General features: G+C 41.6%; 1 protein-coding gene across 3 annotated transcripts in view; it reads right to left on the bottom strand.

Annotated features, from left to right (window-relative positions):
• Positions 1–19,608, bottom strand: part of FRMD5 (FERM domain containing 5) — a 487,250-nt gene that overhangs the window by 37,473 nt on the left and 430,169 nt on the right. For all 3 annotated transcript variants that reach the window (XM_006882953.1, XM_006882954.1, XM_006882955.1), the window contains 2 exons: positions 6,866–6,963; positions 4,613–4,736 (listed from right to left, as the gene is read on the bottom strand). In XM_006882953.1, coding sequence (XP_006883015.1) covers positions 4,613–4,736; positions 6,866–6,963 — 222 coding nt within the window. The remainder of the gene's footprint in view (positions 1–4,612; positions 4,737–6,865; positions 6,964–19,608) is intronic.

Genomic DNA, 19,608 nt, shown 5'->3' with positions numbered 1-19,608 from the left:
ATTGTGACAACCAACTTCTACAGTCACCAAAACACTAGACACACCAAAGATGTTTGGAAAATGATTTTAGAAGGTAGGCAGGATGCCCTGCGAACACTGTCCCACAGCAGGGCTGGGTGGTCACCAGCCGTGTCTGGGGCATGGGAACCTTCAAGGGAGCTCCCTCAGTGGGAAGCAGCTCTGCCTGGAGGCTGAAGGGCCCTGTCTGCTCCTGTCACAACCTGTGACCTGTCAGCCCAAACCTCCAGGGCCCTGGGGAAAAAAACAAAACAAACAAAAACAAAAACAAAAAACCCCAAAAAAACAAACCACACCAAAACCAACAAAAACCCCCAAATCAAAACTCACTGCCTTTGAGTAAATTCCCACTAGGTGACCCTCCATCAATTTCCAAGGATATAAATCTTAAATTGAGTGGTTGGTGGATCCAAACTGCTGACCTTTTGATTTAAAGGGCCCAACACATAATACACCACACCACCATGGCTCCTTGCAGGCACCATTCCCCAGGTATTCCTTGCCTTGGATGAGGTTTCTGGGAGAGCACTCTCACTGTGCTGATATCCTCTGACACCTGCTAGGTAAAGCTTCTTCCTATGTGAGGTCCTCCAACTCTCCTTTGCCTCCTGAAACCCCAAGAATTCTCGTGTTCATTCTGGCCATTACCACAAGGGGTCACTTTTCTCCTAACTGTGGCTGGGAGGTGTCATTCCCCATTCCATGCCCCTTGCATCTCTGAAAGGCCTACCTCAGAGCAAGAGGGAGGGGAAGTGTTCAAGGTTCCCCCCCTGAGAGGGGTCGGCATTCCCCGGGGAGGTGGGGAACCGGTCCTGCCATACACAGAGGCAAGGGGCCTGATTACAGAGGCTAGAGAGGCTTTGGGGATGTATCTGTTGCTAAACAATTTAACCTGCAGTCTTTGTGAAAGCAAGGGTTTGTTGTTGTTTTCAAGGAGGAAAGAAGGGATGAGGTTGGGACTGGAAACCTTAGTATAATCACACACGCACAGACAGAGAAAGATAATGAGAAAGAGAGCAAGAGCGACAGGCTTTTTTTTTTTTACATAGTCCTTTTCCAGAAAGGAAGTTAAGCAGCATTTTAAAATATATTTTTTTAAAAACTGTATGTATTAAAATGATGACATTACGATTTATTTACAATACTGTGTTCAATAGTATTTACAGTACTGCTTTGTATGGAACTTCCTACTTCCCAAGTTAACAGTTTAGGGAATCTGTGTTGTGTAGTGCCCTAAGACTAAGAGCTTAAAGCCACTGAGTCTGTTGGGATTGACAGTGACCCTCCATTTGGTTTATGAGGCTGTAAATATTAATGGTAAAAGACTAATCATCTTTTAGAAAAGGATAAATGTTGGCAAAGATGTTGGGAAATTGGAAACCTTGCCCACTGCTGATGGGAATTTAAGTGCTACAACCATTATGAAAAACAGTGTGGTGGTTCCTCAAAAAAAGCTAAGCATAGGAGTAACATCAATTCGACTCTTAGGTTTAAATTTAAAAGACTTGAAATCAGAGGCTCAAAAACAGATTTGTACATCAGTGTTGATGTTAGTCCTGCCCAGAAAAGTAAAAAAGTAGAAACAATATAAATGTCCATCAGCAGATGAACAAGCAAAATGTACACACATACAAAGGACTACTAACCGGCCCACAGCAGAAATGCAGCCTTGGCACCTGCTATAACATGATGGATTCAGAAGACCTTATGTTGACTGAAATAAGTCAACCATAAAAGAACAAATATTGTGGACTTAGTGAGGGGGATTGTGTAACAATGAAAGAATTTTTTTTTCTTTTCAAAGAGAAAAATGAACTGGGGGGAGGGGTGGGCAGGGAGGAAAATGTGCAACAATGAATGAATGGAAAAAATTAAATGGGAAGAATATGCTGTAAAAAAGATATATGTTGCATTAAAAATCATTAATTTAAAAATGCAAAAAAAGGACTTCAGATAAAAAGGGCAACTGTATGGAGAACAAAATTTTTCAGTGGTTACCAAGGACAGGGGGGAGAGGAAAAGCGGTGATGGAAATACCGTGTTGTAAGGGTAGGGCTGCACAGTAGGTTATTTTAATTGCTATCAGTAAGTTGAACCTCTAAAATAAGTTGAATTGGTAAGAGTTATGCAGTAGATAAATTCACAACAACAAAAAGAAAAGTAGTTATTGAGGTTTATTTATAACCAAAAACCTCACAAGGCTTGGTGTGGAGGTTTAGGGTCATCCCAGTTAACTGGCCTAAGAATATGTTTAGTGCCTCTGTTCTACCTCCGCGTGTGATACATAGTCTTAAGCACTTGCAAGCAGCCACCCAACATACAATTGCTCTCTATCGGCCTGGAACAGCAGAGGAAGAAGAAGAATCAGCAACAGGAGGCTATGAAATGTGTGGCTAATTGCTTCCATGAATAACTGCCTCCTCTGCCATGACAGCAGAACTGGATGGTGCCGGCTACCATTACTAAACATTTTGATTAAAAATTCCATAGAAGAATTCTAGTTAAGACAGGGAAAAAATGCAGAAAAGAACTTCAAATTCTCATGGACTCCAGAATTTCTTTTTTTTTTTTAATTTTTGTGTGAGTGTACCGTCAAATCAGATCTGACTGGTACAGGAGATTGTCCCTCCTTCCCCGGCAGAGCATCTGGTGGATTTGAACCATGCGCCTTTGGGATTGTAGTTGCAGTTCCTTGCCACTAGGCCACCAGAGCTCCCCAAACTCCAGAATTTCTTGAACCATGAAGTTTAGATAAACCCCTAAAACTACTGCCCTGAGATGATCTGTAAACCTTAACCACACATGTCCTTTGAAGTTTTCTTAAAATAAAAAAATGGTTTAACTTAATACTACTAGTAGATAAAGTCTGCCTTGAGCATTACATTCTTTAAGAACTCTTTATATGGGATCAAATTGACTATGTACTTGCTGCAGAAGGTCAAGGACTGCAGCTTTCAGTATGAATTGAAGCTCAGCATCAAGATAACAAAGATTCTCACCACTGGGCTGACTGACAGCATCATGATAGACAGTGAAGAGATTGAGATTGTTAATAGCTTTAGTTTGCTTGGTTCCACAATCATTTCTTGCTAACAGCAGCCAGGAAATCAAAAGATGAACTGCACTGGGGAAGTCTGCTGTCAGGGACATTTCCAGAGTATTGAAGAGCAACAATGTCAATCTAGAGACTAAGGTGCACCTGATCCAGGCCATGGTCTTTGCAATTACTAGGGATGTAATTACTAGGGACAGTGACTAGGGATGTTAGAAGAAGAATTGATGCCTTTGAGCTGTGGTGCTGGAGGGGAGGACTGAATATACCATGGACTGCTAGGAGAACGAACAGGTTTGCCCTAGAAAGAATGAATGAAACCAGGCTGTGCCTTGGAGGCAAGGATTCTGAAGCTCTGTCTGACATACTTTGGACATGTTGCAAGAAGGGACCAGTCCTTAAAGAGGGACATCATGCTTGGGAGGGTGGAGGGACAGCACAAGAGGGGAAGACCCTCGATGAGATGGATTGACTCAGTGACTAGGATAATGGGGGGAGGGTGTAGGTGTGTCAGAGACAATAAGGTTGGCTTAGGATACAGCAGGGTTCAGAGCTGTTGTATATAGGGTCATTATGTGCTGCAGGTGACTTGACAGCATATAACAACAACTCAAAAAATATGACAGGAACTTAGGGGACAATGAGCGTCTGTAAATGGGGTGAAACAACTCAGAAAAGGAGGGTAAGAATGATTATGTAACTAAAGAAACCCCCACCTAATCAATATCACTAAGTGACATGCGTAGAAACTATTAAATTGTGTATGTTTTTCTGTGAATAACAATAAATACAATTATTAAACAAACACAAAAAACCCAGTTGCTATTGAGTCACTTTAGGCTCCTGGTGATGCCAGGCATATGAGCACAGCTGTGCTCTACAGGGCTTCCAAGGTCCCATTATCTGGAAACAGATCACTAGGCTTTTCTTCTAAGGTGGATTTGAACTCTGGGTCGATCTGAACCTTTACCATTCAGGTTAGCCGTGGAATGTGTTAAATGTTGGGATCATGTAGGGACTCTGAAATACCCATAGCACTTGAGAATCAGGGTCAGCCCTCTGTCATCATCTACCACTGACATAGGCGTTACCCTCACAGACTGAGGGCAGAGGTCTGCTCCACGGTCAGATCCCCACTCACCTCTCCTCTCTTTTTCCATCCTTCCCCCCCTCCTCTGAAGTTTCTTTCATGTTTTCCTATTCCTCACTTCATGTTGTTTTTCTCTTCCTTCTGTGTCTCTTGATTTATCTTAATGAAGCTAATAGCTTCCAAAGGCCTGTCCCTCTCTATTTTCCCCTACAATTTATCTCTTGCCTTTTAAAGCCAAGTCCAGACTACTTGTCTTGGAAAGCGGGCCTACAGGGCTTGGAGTTGTGCTGTAAGAGGATCACTGAAAATGATGCATCTCGAAGTTAAGAAGTCTGGGAGCATCACCGCGGGCCATGAAACAGTCTACGTGAGCAGAACACGCAACACAGAGCCCATGTGCTCATGCTGTGGCACGTTCATCATGTCCTGGGCCTGAACCAACTGTCACGCACCTGAGCTCTGTCTTGTGAATCTCAGCAATTTTTCTTTCCAGTTTCTCTGAATGTTTTGGGAAAAACTGGAACTTGGAGCTGTAGCCTTCCGGATGCTTTCCTGGATCATAATCCCCAATCTCCGCTTTAAAAACAAAGTAATTTGGGAGACAAGTCAATCATTACTGGAAAAGCAATGAAGAGATTAACATCCAGCACAAAAGCCAAAGCACAAATCACATTTACAAAGAGCAGCGGATCCTGAGAACGGCTAAGGGCTGGAGAGGGCAAGAGGACAAATCTCTCAGGAGCGTGTCCAGCTTTTTCTCTCCCCATTCATGTACCCAGGATTGACATTCAAGTTTAAAAAGAGATAGGAGTGTTGACCCTGTATTCTGGGATCACCACAAATAAATCTGTAATAAAAGAGCAGAAGCTTGTGAAATAGTCCTTATCCATCCAGCCTTGAGAAGAGGGCCTTGGAGCACTGCTCTGTGTGTCAACACAGGAAACGGAGTTTAATCAGGAAGATGGAACTTCTTGGGCTTGAGCCATATTAGAAATCATAATCTTGTTTTTGAGGATTTAGCAGCAAATTGATGAACAAGTCATGATCCAAACTGAGAACTCAACTTTCAGTTCAAATCAAATCAAACAGATAAACTGTCACTGAGGGCTGGGCAAGTGCCAGGCACGCTCAAGAGAATCACAGCTAAAAGACTGGTGGTAGCCATGAAGGTCATAGAGTCCAGGAGCACCACGTTCGAAGGCTGGCTTCTCTCCATTCTCTGCCTAGTAGTGCTTCCTTCTCTGGCCATTCAGAGAGTCAAACTCTACTATTCCCAAAGCCACTAAGATGCAGTGAGCCTGTGGTACATTCACAATGCATTCTGAGAGGACAGAACCCAGCATTTTCCACATGAAATGCCTGGAGGGAGCATGGCGAGTATAAGAGGGGGACATGCTTCCACCGACTTGTGGGTGCCCCATCCCCTCCCTGTGAGAGCCACAATCAGTTCAGTTGAGAAGTCTTGAGCGAGGGGTACACACTAAGAGGGGAACCTGCTCTTCCCTCACAGCTGCTTGCTGCACTTGCGGCCAGTGCTTTTCCACCACATGTACTGGTAGTGACTTCCAAATTACTTGGGAATTGCTATCATTTAGCAAGAGACTAAAGGCTCCATTGGGCTCAAAGTTTAGAGTGACCCTTAGCCATGGACATTTATTATGATTTTATTTAGAAAGTCCCTAGACAACATCAGTGTTTCAAATAAAAAAAATTCTCCAAAGGCAAAAAATAAAACAAAATAGAAAATCTCAACACAATTGTCAAGGTAAAACTGAAGGAAAGAATGGAGTTTAAAATTTCACTTAGACCGGGTTCGTGAGAGGCCCCTTTGAGTAGCTTAGAGCCAGCAAGCTTCTTCTAGACACTTCCCATTTAGAGAATTTTTAAAACGGGAGTCTCAGAAGTCAAGGTTGAGAGAGATGAGCTCAATGTTTCTTAAAACAGCTATAATATTTCTCTCAGAGGGAGAGAAAGCCAGAGGGGCTTTAGTCTTTTATTGGCTAAACCTATCTAGTCTGTCTTTACAAAACAGCTTCTGGCAGTCCACACATTTCCAAGTATAAGGCTATGATGGAAACATCGTGATTTTAGCACTGTGGCCCGAACAGGTCCCGTGGTAATGACAATTCAGGTCTAAGGACTAAGAAGAATCTAGGAAGTGACATTCAAACCCCATCCGTATGTCAGAAAAGGGGAAAGGATCACATGTGAAGAGTTTATATCAAAGTTCTCCCACCCTTTTTTTAAAAAAGCCAATTTGGACATCTGCTGGGTATAGTGCCAACTCTTCCTTATTAGCATGTTAAGGAATGTACTTATTACTTGAAAACATTTTCTACTTGAAGTACTCAGAGTTAAAAGGTCTCCGAAATGATAACAGATGCTTCGCATTTTGGAGATTTGCATGACAGTGTGGGAAGGATTGCTTCCTGTTACTCCCCAGAGTCTTTGGAACCTTATTAACTAAGGGTTCAGGACAGATCTCCCCAGCAGAGTCAGAATGATGGTTGGTAGGACCTCATGTACAGTTTTGGGTTGAATATTCAGGGTTTACTAGCTCTGGGGAATCCAGGCAAAATCCTCAGGCTTGGACTCTGCTTTGGATTTGATACTGTCTCTGTCCAAGAAAGAGTCATCTGTGGAACAGAAATAATGTAACCAATATTTAGCATGAAAAGCAAATTTATACTGTCAAACCCCATTACCTTGAAGGATATAGGCTGCTAACAAGGCAGCATCCGATGTTTTACAGAGGAGGCGGCCATGGTAGAGATCCCTTTTGATCTGCAGGAAGACTAAATACCTGGAGAGAAAACAGAGAATGAACTATAAAGGGTTTCTTTGATTGCTTTAAATACATAAATATTTAATATGAACCCATCAAAATTTTTGTCAGTACACTTTTAGTACATTAAAAAAAAATTCTCTAAACATACCACAGAACAAACACGTTTTCCAACTCCCTGGAGACTCTTTTATGTGCTTTACCCTGAAGTGATTTGAGGTTTGATTCAAAATAACCTGTCAGCTTCCTTCTATAGCTCAAAACAGAAGCGGCATTTTCTGTAAAGGCATCGTCTCTTAGCTTTGGGCTCTGGAAGGAATTATTCTCCACCAATTCAGTGGCAGAAATAAAAACTGTGCTACCATAAAGGCAGCCTGAGCTCTCTCTTCTTGGATTTAGGTTCCGATCAATGGATCAAGGAACTAATCCAAGAAGAATCTGGCTTTAGTTTGCCACGAGAATTTGTTCTTATGGAGACATAGTCTTCAACTATTTGGCAGAGGTCAACAGGGTCCCTCAGAATTTGATAAGGTGTAAGAAGCAGCAATGGTGATAAAAAATACCAACCAAACAATGGTGACGGAAACAGGAACATCATGCAGATAAGTATGGCCATCTCTGAGACAATCTCTTGTCTCAGGTGAAAGCAGAATATCAATAGTTTAATAGCTGCCATGTATTGAATGCTTAATATTTACCAGTCCAGGTTTAAGTATTTTATATGTAATGTTTTATTTAATGTTCAAATGACACTTTGAGATCCACTCAAACTCACTGCTGTCAATTACAGCTCATACAATGTTACAGGGCCGAGTAAATCACTCACAGGGTTTCTGAGGCTGTAATTGTTTACACAGATGGTCGGTCACATCCTTTTTTCTGTAGACTGGCTGGTGGGTTGGAGCGATCACTTTTTTGCTCATAGCTGAATACATTCTGAGATTTAAAAAGACTCCTAAAATACATTTTAACCGATTCATAGCTGACCCTCCAGCAGGTTTTCAGAGGCTGGAAATCACATGGGAGGAAACTGCCCATCTTTCTTAGAGAAGTGGGTGGATTTGAACTACCTGCTTTTGGGTTAGTGGCATAAATCCTTACCTACTAGGCCATTTCTACTAACGCTTCTTCTTTTCCAGATCAAGAAATGGAAGTTTAAGGTATTTTTTCATGGATACTCCATTAGCAAGTAGGGGAGCTAGGGGTCAAATTCAAAATTGTTAGATTCTCAGTCTTAGATCTCTTGATCATTATGGTACAGAATCTCTATGTGGTAGAAGTGAGGCCACTTAAAGAAGCAGGCTGCCACATATTTCTTCCATGAAGCAGTTGGTAGGTTCAAACTGCTGACCTTTAGCAACAGAGCACTTTAACCACTATGTAGTGGAATGGAACTGTTGACTTTACATTTTTAAATGTCTTTACAAGGAGTAGAGTTTCTGCTCTTCATAGTCTCACAAGTGTCTTAAGAAAAGCAAAAGCAGGAGGATGAAACCTTTAAGTGAGTCTATCACACAGCTATCATGCTGCTCCTTGGCCAAAGAACATCTGTGGTGATATTTTTAAAATGTGTAAATTCTTTAATACTCCTAATTTTAACAGGTACAGCTAGCTCCTTCCTTTTTAAATATAAGCTGGTCCATGTGCAACAAATAGAATGAGACAGAAGAGGTAATGTCTGACTTCTAAGACTAGGGGTCATAAAGTCATTGCAACTTCCTCGTTCTCTCTCAAATCACACACTCTGTTGAAGATAATTCAAGAAACACTATAACGAAGTCCATGTAGCAAGGAAATGAGGTTGTTAACAGTTAATAAGAAATGGAGGAATTCTGCCAAGACTCAGGTATGTGGCTTCAAGGTAGTTCTTCCAGCTCTAGTCAAGCCCTGAGAAGACCGTCAACCAGTTGACTGCAACCTCTTACAAAACCTTACGCCAGAAACATCCAGCTGAGCTGCTCCTAAATTGTGACCCATAGAAGCTGCTTGTTATGCAGCAATAGGAAACTACAATATCCTTTAGAAAGTAAGGAAATACAGTGAGATTTCATTAAATACATAATTTGGAATAAAAATGAAACTGGAACCTTCTTGATCAAATGGTGGTTTTAATGCCTTCTGTTTTGATAAGACTAAAACAGAAGATTCCAGGTTCACTTGATCATGTGAAAATGCCCAAGAGAAGGAGAGCCATTAACAGTTTAACTTCCCAAAGGGGACCTTGAGAGTCTTGGGCTTGGTGATTCAATTAATTAGCAAACAGAATGAAGAAGAAATAAAACTTTTTCCAGGTCTTACTACTACTCAAACTATTACATATGAGAAGCATCAGCAGCACTGAGGAGCTTGTGGGAAATGCATACTATTAGGTCCATCTTCAGCCGACTGAATCACAATCTGCCTTCTAGCAACATTTCCAGGCAATCAGTAGATAAGAATAAAGTATAGTTGGGCTGTTTCCGTGGAAACAGCCCAACTGTCCAATCACAACCAAACAGATTGAGAAATTGTGTTACATTCACACAATGGAATACTATGTAGCACTCAGGAGCAACAATTTTTTAAAAAGCTACATAATTTGGGAGAGCCTGGAAAGCATTATGCAGAATGGACTAACGCAGTCTCATAAGGACAAATACTGCATAAGACCATTATTGTAAAAATAGAATTATAACTAGTAAAACATTTATGGGAACTCTGGGGGGGCAGGAATAGGGCTAAGGATGGACAGGAGTGAAATCACAGGGCTGCACAGTTTGGTTGGGGGAAGGAGTGGCGGGATGAAATGGGAAGGATCCAGGCGAAAAGACAGGGTAATGATGGGCAAGGCCAAATGGTGATTAATTTCATAAAACATAATGAATAAGAATAATTGTATGAAACACAATGTGAGTGAAGAATAGTGTGAAATTCAATGTATCCAAACTTTGTAAGTAAACCAATAAATAAAAAAAGAAATAAAGTATAAGAAGTGCTGTCCTAAGAAAATTCTTCTAACCACATCTGAGTGGACTGTTTTCCTCAGACCAAAGGGAAAGTGAACATGGTTGTCTGGAATTAAACAAGACACTCCTCTCCTCCCCTCATCCCACTCTACTCCATGTTTGCCAAGAAAAAAACGGAGGATAAAGAGATCATGCAGAGTGAATAATTAAGATGGATCTACCAAATCAAGCCTGTTGTCACTCTGCTTCCCACAGTGAAATGTCACACGGTGTGTGGGAGACAGTAAGTACTTCCCTGCCTCTCACTGTTCTAACTCCCACCTTCCATAGGTTTTGGCAGGATGCAGATGCAGACCTTTTGCCCCTTACTCACTGATAACTCCCTAGGCCTGTGTTCATGGATCACTCTTCCAACACCACTATTTGTACCCAAAATCCAGGAGCAATATCTACTGGTGTTGGCAAAGAGTACTGAATATACCATTGATTGACAAGAGAACAAACAAATCTGTCTTAGAGGGAGTGCAACTGAGCTACTCCTTAGAGGCAAGGATGGTGAAATGTGGTCTTACACACTTTGGACATATTGCCAGGAGTTGCCAGTCACTGGATAAAAGACTATGAAGGAAGAAGCAGAGGGAAAGAGAGGAAGATCCTCAACAAACCAGGCTTGACAACCAGGCTTGCAGGGTCACTATGAGCTGAAGTCACACCTAACAACCTCATCTGCTGGGCTGGGGATACTTCAGTGGGATGCCAGAGCTCTAGGCAATGATTCTCAATGTGATTTTGAGACGACTGTCCCTCTGGGGAGCATGTTGGAATCTTTAAGGGTAGCCTTGTGGTTGCACAAGCTTCTGATTTGCTCCCATCCTCTTCACCATTACCTGTTCTACTAAGAACTACTGTTGCGATTAGGCATCATGATCAGTGGCACATGGCAGGTGCCTGAGATGCTATAGGATGGAAAGAAGACTGTCCACTGCTGTGAGGTTCTCTGGAACAGCTACAGGAGGTCAGGAGTAGTCTCTGGTCGAGATAGAGCAACAGGAGTGATGGAGAGTAGGGGAAGCGAGGAACAAGTCACTATCCAAATAAAGCAGTCTTCACAGGACAGGAGACGACCTTATGAAACAATCAACTGGCAGCCCCACAGGGGGAAGTTACACTAGTTTTCCTGCCACCTTTTTTTCTGTCACAGCGGTTTATACTTAGATCATGTGTTCTGTTCATTTAATGAAGAAGCTAATGAATTAGTGCTGATGACCATGAAAATGATCTCACATGACTTATTTCATCCTTGGACCTATCCCCAAGAGACCCTGGCATGTTTCTCCTCACCACTTGTGGGCTGATGGGAGATTATCTTGTTGCCTGAGGATCGGACACAAGGCCACCGTGCACTGTCTACTAGGGTCACCCACCCTCAATGGTTCCTGATGAGCAGGAGTTATGCAATTTCAGCACCTCAGGACCCAGAGGGTGCTTAGGTCTAGTCAGAGATCCCAATCACCTCGCTTTATTTTGCTGGAAGACACCAGTTTAAAGATACAAAACGACTTGTCTGAGGTGACACAGTGAAATCAAGAACTCTTGACTCTAGATTTGGTTTTTTTCTAATCCCATAATAATTCAGTTAGACATCAGGTTAGACAGAGAAAGGTCTTCAAAAAGGCCAGGAGAATGCTTTGCTATCAGAGTGAAATTACCATTGGAACCGAACAAGTATGACCAGAGATTTGAACCAATCTTTCTGACTTTTTAACCTAACTGTTGGCAAACTATAGCCTACTGCCGTTGTTCCCAAACAAAGACACTTACTGGGGCACAGACATGCTCATACTTATACATATCATTTATGCATTCAAATTACAACATCAGTAGAGAGAATATGCAACAGAGACCATACAGCTCATGAAGTCGAAAATATTTACTATCTGGCCTTTTACAGAGAAAGTTTGCCAATTCATCTTCGTTTAAGCCTCTAACCTTTACAGTAGGCTCAAGTGATGTTCATGGAATGAACAAATAACAGCTGCAATAATTCTGGTATATATATTCATTCATTCTGTTAACATTTTTTGAGTACCTGCCGTGTCAGACAAATGCGGCTTCCTTGGAACAAGGGACCCATCTGCACTCAAGTTTCCTTGAACAACTTGATTTTTCTAGAGTTTCTAAACTTGCAATTTCTGTTAAAAGGTAAATCTGGTGCCTAATCTCCATTTTCTCTGTCTTGTCTCTAGCCCAGATAAGAAAAAACAAATCTATTTATTACTTTAAGAAAATAACAAAAGAGATTAATCAGGAGTTGACAACTAAATTTATCATCTGGGAAGAGTCCAAGAGATAAAGTGAAGCATGGTTCTTTACTTGATACTCCTTCAGCTTGATTTTATGGGAATGGCTGAGATAGCGGCGAAATTTAGTACCAATATTGCCAGGAAAAAACACACTGACAGCTAAATTAGTTTGGCAATAGTATGAAGGGCTCTAAGCCAGAAATGAACTATGGGTATTGAGTGAGACTGAGGAAAGTACTCACTTTTAAGATCAGTAGAAATTTGAGTGAGGAGAAAAATGTACTAATCCCATGATCTCATCGGAATGCCTCAGGGATGTGGAGATACAGAGACTCCAAATTAGGCACTCAGTAGTCTACATTCTTGACAATACCCAGCTTGGAAATGACATTCTAGAGACAGAAGATTTGTACATGGGAAGGAAGGTTAGCGCAGTCCAGGATGACTAGCATAAATGCATGGGGACAGGAGGGGAGATCATATGCTTAGCTGGGTCTGTCTTAGCTAGACATTGCTGCTGTAACAGAAATACCACAAGTGGGTGATTTAATATTCCTCCCAGTTTAGGAAGCTTGAAGTCTGTACTCAGGGTGCTGGGTCAAGGGAGCCTTTCTTTTAACTGTGGAGGAACATCTTTGTGGTTTTGAGTTTCTGTTCCTGGTGATCTTCATGTGGCTTGCCATCTCCCTTCCCCATTTCTTTTCTCTTATGTCTTAAAAGAGAGAAAAGAGAGCTTGAAGACATACTCTACATTAATCTCACTTCATTAACACAACAAAGACAACTCATTCCAAGTGGGTATATAACTGTAGAAATGGAGGTTGGGGTTTGCTGAATATTTTAAGGGACATAATTTAATCCATAATTGTATGCTATAAGTTTGCTGACTTGGTGAGAATCCTGGCCAAGTTTCTAACATTTTGATTACCATGATTTGGTTGGTACAGATGGCTTTTTCTCCCACTCATCAAAAGTTAGCTGCTTAAATTATAGGACTGTGTTGTTGTTATGTGCTGTTGAGTCACCTGTGACATCAAATGACCCCATGTACAACAGCTCTTAACTCTGCTCTATCTTGTGCCAACCTCACTGTCTCCGACACATCTACCTTCATTACCCCAGTCACTGAATCCATCTCATCGAGGGTCTTCCTCTCTTGCACTGTCCCTCCACTCTTCCAAGCAGTCTTTTCCAAGGACTGAACCCTCCCTGCAACGTGCCCAAAGTATGTCAGCTGAAGCCTCAGAATTCTTGCCACCAAGGAGCAGCCTGATTTCACCCTCTGCAGGACTAACCTGTTTGTTCTCCTGGCAGTCCATGATGCAGTCAATACTCTTCTCCAGCACCACAGCTCAAAGGCATCAATTCTCCTTCTATCATCCCTACTCATTGTCCAGCTCTCTGATGCATAGAAAGTATCTGCAAAGACTAAGGCCTGGACCAGGAACACTTTAGTTTCCAGAGCAACACCATTGCTCTTTAGTACTCTGGAGAGGTCCCTGACAGCAGACTTTCCCAATGCAATTCATCTTTTGATTTCCTGGCTCACAGTACCAAGAATGTTGATTGTGGAGCCAAGTAAAATAAGCTGTTAACAATCTCAATCTCTTCTCCATCTATCATGATGCTGACAATTGCCCACTCAGTGTTGAGAATCTTTGTTTTCTTTTTTTTAAAATTTTTATTTTTTTAAAAATAATTTTAATGAACATTTACAGAGAATTTGGATTTCCATTCATTCATTGCTGCACTTCTCTACCCACCCAGCCCTCTACCCCCGCCCCCCAGTTCGCTCCTCTCTTTCAAAAGTAAAAGAAAAACTCCCTCCCTGGTACACAATCCCCCCATGCCCCTCCCACCGCCCCAAGTACATTCCACTATGCAACCTTCATTGTGGACTCTTGTGATAACCATAATACCCTATCATACATTGCTTTTAAATTATTCAGTTGCTCATCTGTTTCAGTGCAGTATACACAATTTATCCAGTTTTTCTCAGCCTTACTCCCACCCTGATATCAGTCCCATTTTACAACAGTGGCATCATGCAATATTTGTCCTAGAATCATTGTTTTCTTGGTGTTGAGCTTGAATCCACATTTAAGGTTGCAGTCCTTGACCTTCTGTGGCAAGCACTTCATGACTTTCTCAGTAGGACTGTAGTTAGTGGAAAAAGGGAGCTCTGGTGACCTAATGGTAGGAGCTATGCATGCAACATTAATCCACCAGCAGCTCTGGGGCAGAAGGATGGGAAAATCTTCTTTCATGTGATTTATTGCCTCTGAAAACCCTTTGGAGGGTAAGCTATGAGTTGGTTTTGACTCAATGGTACATAACAAGTTAGTGGAAAAGGGAGCTCTGGTGACTTAGTGATAAGGACTTGCACTGCCAACTCAACGGAGGGCTACTGGACTCAGTGGTGAACAACAACAAAGAGTTGGTGGAAAGAGGACAGAGGAGTGGTGGGGATTAGGAGAAGTGCTTTTCTACACAAACAAGGGTGAAAAGTCTGTGTTAAATCCACCTGTTATACCTGTGCTCTGTGTAGAGCCTTTGGGGACTATGGGCCGTGGAATCTGCTAGCAAACACACGTGCCTTTGCTCAGGGTACTGCAGTGTATGAAAACGTACCTAGTCCAGGCCAAACACTGTCATGTTAATTCCAACTAGGTCAAACCCATGTGTGCCAAAGTGGAACTGTGTTTCATAAGATTTCCAGTGGTGACTTTTTTTGGAGGTAGATCAAGAGATCTCTCTTCTGAGATACCTTTGGGTAGACAAGAACTGTCAACCTTTTAGTTATCAGTTAAATGTGTTAACCATTTGCACTATGTAGGGATTCTCACCAAGACACACAGGGCCCTAGCACAGTGGTTAATTCTAACAATTCAATGAGGCAGATATTATTATTACCATTTAATAATTAAGGAAACTGAAGGTCAGAGCAGTTACCTAAGTAAGGTCATACAATCAAGAAGTGACACAAGTAGGATTTGAGCTCTCAGGTCTGTGCAGCATCTTAGCTGAGAGGTCTGTACAATGACATTGTTGTTGTTGTTAGGTGCTGTCGAGTTGAATATGACCCATAGTGACCCCATGAAAAACAGATATGAACCCTGTTCTATCCGGTGCCATCCTCACACTTCCTGACACACAAGAGCCCATTGTGGCAGTCACTGTGTCAATCCACTTGATTGAGGGTCTTCCTCTCCTTTGCCGACCCTCTGCCTTTCTGAGCATTATGCCCCTCTCCAAGGAATAGCCCCTCCTTGCAACATACCTGTAGTATATAACGTGAGGCTTCATTGTCTTTGCCTCCAAAAAGCAACTCTGGCTGCACTTCCCCCAGACATATCTGTTTGCTCTTTTGGCAGTTCAGTAGTATATTCAGTGCTCTTCTCTAACACCACAGCTCAAAGACATCAATTCTTCTCTCATCCTTATTCCTTGTCCAGCTCTCAGATGCACAGCAAATGACTCAGGAGACTACGTACCTTAGTCCTCAAATTGACATCAGCACTCCTTAATAATATGGAGAGGTCTCTAACTGCAGGCTTTCCCAGTGCAGTATGTCTGCTGATTTCCTGACTGCTGGTACCAAGAAAAAGAATGGGAGAATAGGAATCCCAGAGCACTTATGGGGAAACCTCTACCTAGACCAAAAGGCTGTGTGTGAACAAAGCAAGAGAACACTACATAGTAACATTTGTAGTGCTATTTGATTTAGAACATTAGAGTAAGTGTTCCTTCTCTGGTTCAAGACAACCATCTACTTTGGTGTTCAAATAAATCAGAAAGCCACGCCTCTGGTATGGTGACTAGCAGCTTGCTAGTTGTTGACTCCCCAGTGGGTTGTCAGAGACAGTAAGTTGCATGGTAGGAGACTTACCCTCTTTCTCCCTCAGAGCAGCTGGTAGATTCAAACTGTGTGGTTTTGGGTTGGTAGCCTAGCTCCTCCCCACTAGGCCATCATGGCTAGCTTGTGTTAATCCAACACCATCTACTCCCACTGTCGGTCCAGTGGGTTGGAGACCAGGCAATCCTGACAGAGGGTGTAGAAGCAAGGTGCTAGTCTTTCAATGAACAGATGTTAAGACTGCCATGATGCGTGGACAGGAGCTGCCGATGTCTCAGTCTGCCCTGGTCCCAGCAACCTTTCTCATAGATCCAGAGAAGTGCAGAGCTAAAACAAACATTTGAAGTTGCAAACAGAGCAGGCTAGTGGTTTGCCTAAGTTCTCCTTTTAATAACATAATGTAGCTTAAATCTAAAGGGTTCTTGTTTAATATGAACACATTTGGTTTTCAGAAACAAAATGAGAGTTACAGCCACTTTAGGTTAATGAGCAGAACCTGTGGTTTCTGAGCAGCGCAAAGTGTATGACGCCCAGCTCTATACATTTACCACCTTCAATGCTTCAAAGCATGTGGGTGCACACCGTCCTGTGCAGCTGGAGGCAGCAGGCTCCTAATCCCTCCAACTTCAAATGAACATTCTCCTTGAGAAGAAGCCACTTTCTCTTTAGGTTTCACCCCTTTGTTTCCTTTGCAGTACTTATTCCTGTTTCTTTCCCTCTTCCTTTCTCATTCTTAGAGAAATACTTGCTCCTTCCGCCTGATACATATAAGTAGCATGCTCTGCAGAACTGGAAAGGGAAATAACTTGATAATTTTTGTTTTTTCTTCTTCCTCCCTTTCTTTCCTTTGAGGTTTTCCTAAGTAGTTTAGGATCTCAAAGTAGATCTCAAACCTTTACAAGACAAACAGTCTATAATACCAGCAATGACTGGCTGGTTATCACTAAGATTTTAGTAATGGAATTCCCATGGTCACTTCACAGTCCCATCTTCAAGGTTAACACCAAGGTTTTGGTTATATAAAAATCAAGTGCACCAGTAAAACATCAGTTGCTGTTGAGTCACCATTGACTCATGGGACCTCATGTATGTCACAGTAGAACTGTGTTCCAACAGAATTTTCTACAGCTTTTTTTTAAGAAGTTAACTATCATGTCTTTCTTCCAAGATACTTCTGGGTGACATGAACATTTGAACCTGTAACTTTTTAGACAGGATCCAAGCACATGAACTGTTTTTACCACTCAGGGATTCTATGTCAAAATTAGATGTTTTTAAATAGAAAAACATTGAGTTGGCACTGACCCATAGCTGACCTTCCAGTGAGTTTTCAGAAGCAGTTAATCACCCAGAAGGAGACTGCCCTTCTTTCTCCTGCATCATGGCTGGTGGATTCGAGCCATATGATTTTGGGATTGCAGAGCAGCTTCTTACCACTAGAGTTCCCTAATATAAAATCTAGAGATCTTTGTTACAGAGAGTTCCTGAATTTGTCACACAAGAGTTTCAGGGTGAATTTGGCCCAGACAGATAAAATTCTAAAGAAGCATTAGAGCTTCTGCTCATTGATCATCTTGTAAGATAGATGTGGATAGAGAGGTTTCCTCCCCTCATTCTCAAGTGATGCTAGATGAGGGAGGATTAATTCTATGCAGCTGTCAACCTACCGCAGAACATGTTCTTCACAATAAAGAATTTATCACAAAATCTATTCTACCAGCAGACACTGGAATTTTCTCCATCTGAACTTAAAATATCCAATATTTTCCAGCTCATCTTTAAAGGTCGATTCTTGGAACTTCCCAAGTAAACCCATAGCTTTATTACAGTCAGTTCTTCCCCAACACATCCACAGTGTTTTATATAATAAATGTCTTCATTGTATCTAGTGCTGCTGCACCAGATATATCACCAGTGGTGTAGCTTTAACAAGGAAAAATTTATTTTCTCACAGTTTAGATGGTTAGAAGCCTGAATTCAGAGCACCAGCTCTAAGGGAAGTCTCTCTCTGTGGGGAAAGTCCTTGCTCCTCAGCTCTTTCGGTGTGGCATCTGTCTTCTCCCATCTGCTTGCTCACTTGCTTGATTAATTTTTATATCTCAAAAGAGACTGACTTAAGGCACATCCTACATTAATACTATCTCACGAACATAAATAAACCCAAACCATTCCCAAATGGGATTTTAATCACAGGTATAACCCCAGAGATTGGAAGTCACAACACATTTTTTTAACTACAACTAAATCCATAACAATTTTTGTTATCAAACCCACAGCAACTCTATGAACAACAGATCTGAACCCTGTCCTATCCTGTGCCATTCTCACAATCTCTGACATGCTAGAGCCCATTGCTGCAGTCACTGTGTCAATTCATTTGGCTGAGGGTTGTCTTTCCTGATCTTCCAAGCATGATATCCCTCTCAAAGGAATAACCTCTCCTTGCAACATGTCCAATGCACAAGAGAAGAATTTTTATCACCTGTGCCTTCAAAAAGCACTCAGGCTTCACCTTCTTCAAGACAGATCTGTTTGTTCTTTTGGCAGTCCATGGAAGTCCCGCCCTCTTCTCCAACACCACAGCTCAAAGGCATCAATTCTCCTGTCATCCTTATTCACTGTCATATTCTCAGACACATAGCAAGTAATTGAAAAGACCATGGTATGAATTAGGCACACTTTAGCCCTCAAACTCCCATCATTGTTCCTTAATAATTTGAAGATATCCCTGACTGCGGATTTTCCCATTGCGATACATCTCCTAATCTCCTCACTGCTGGTGGCACCAAGGGTGTTGATTGTGGATCCAAGTAAGATGCCACAGTTTCAATCTTTTCTCCATCAGTCATTATGCTGCCTATGGGTCCATTTGGGAGGATTTTTGTTTTCTTGACAGTGAAATACAATCCACACTGAAGGCTGTATTCTTTGATCTTTTGTAGGAAGTACTTCAAGTCTTCCTCATTTTCAGCAAGCAGGATAGCGTCATCTGCATAACAGGTTATTAATGAGTCTTCCTCTGATCCTGATTCCACATCTTTCTTCATAGAGACTAGTGTCTTGAATAATCTGCTCAGCATACAGATTGAATAAGTATGGAGAGAGGATACAACCCTGACACATACTTTTAGTTGTTTTCTTTTGTATTTTAGAATTGGTTTGCATACAATAACCCATGTACATTGTGTTTAATTAATATAAATTGTATTTTTATAGTATTTCACTTACATTGAGCTTAATACAATAATTCATAAACATTGTATTTTATATAATTAATTATTATTGATCCATACCCATCATTATCTCTTCTTTTTGATTCCTCACTGAATCTTTTCTATTCCTTCAATACCTCATCCATCCACTAAACTCTGTTATCCTTTCTCTTTTTACATTGACTTCATTCATGTACACTATGTTTTACACAATCCTTCATTTTGCTATCCTTTCTTAATTTTAAACCAGGTAGTGTTCCCTTGTTATGTTTGCAACACAAAATCCATAGACATTAGACATAAGGAAAATATTTCTTATTAATTAGCTATTCTAGATCCCCTGGGAG

The sequence above is a fragment of the Elephantulus edwardii genome, unplaced genomic scaffold, assembly GCF_000299155.1.
Source record: "Elephantulus edwardii isolate Elephantulus edwardi_28Jun2011 unplaced genomic scaffold, EleEdw1.0 scaffold00026, whole genome shotgun sequence".
In the NCBI taxonomy this organism is placed as follows: domain Eukaryota; kingdom Metazoa; phylum Chordata; class Mammalia; order Macroscelidea; family Macroscelididae; genus Elephantulus; species Elephantulus edwardii.
Note: the sequence above shows the minus strand (reverse complement) of the source record. Positions and strands in the feature narration are given on the sequence as shown.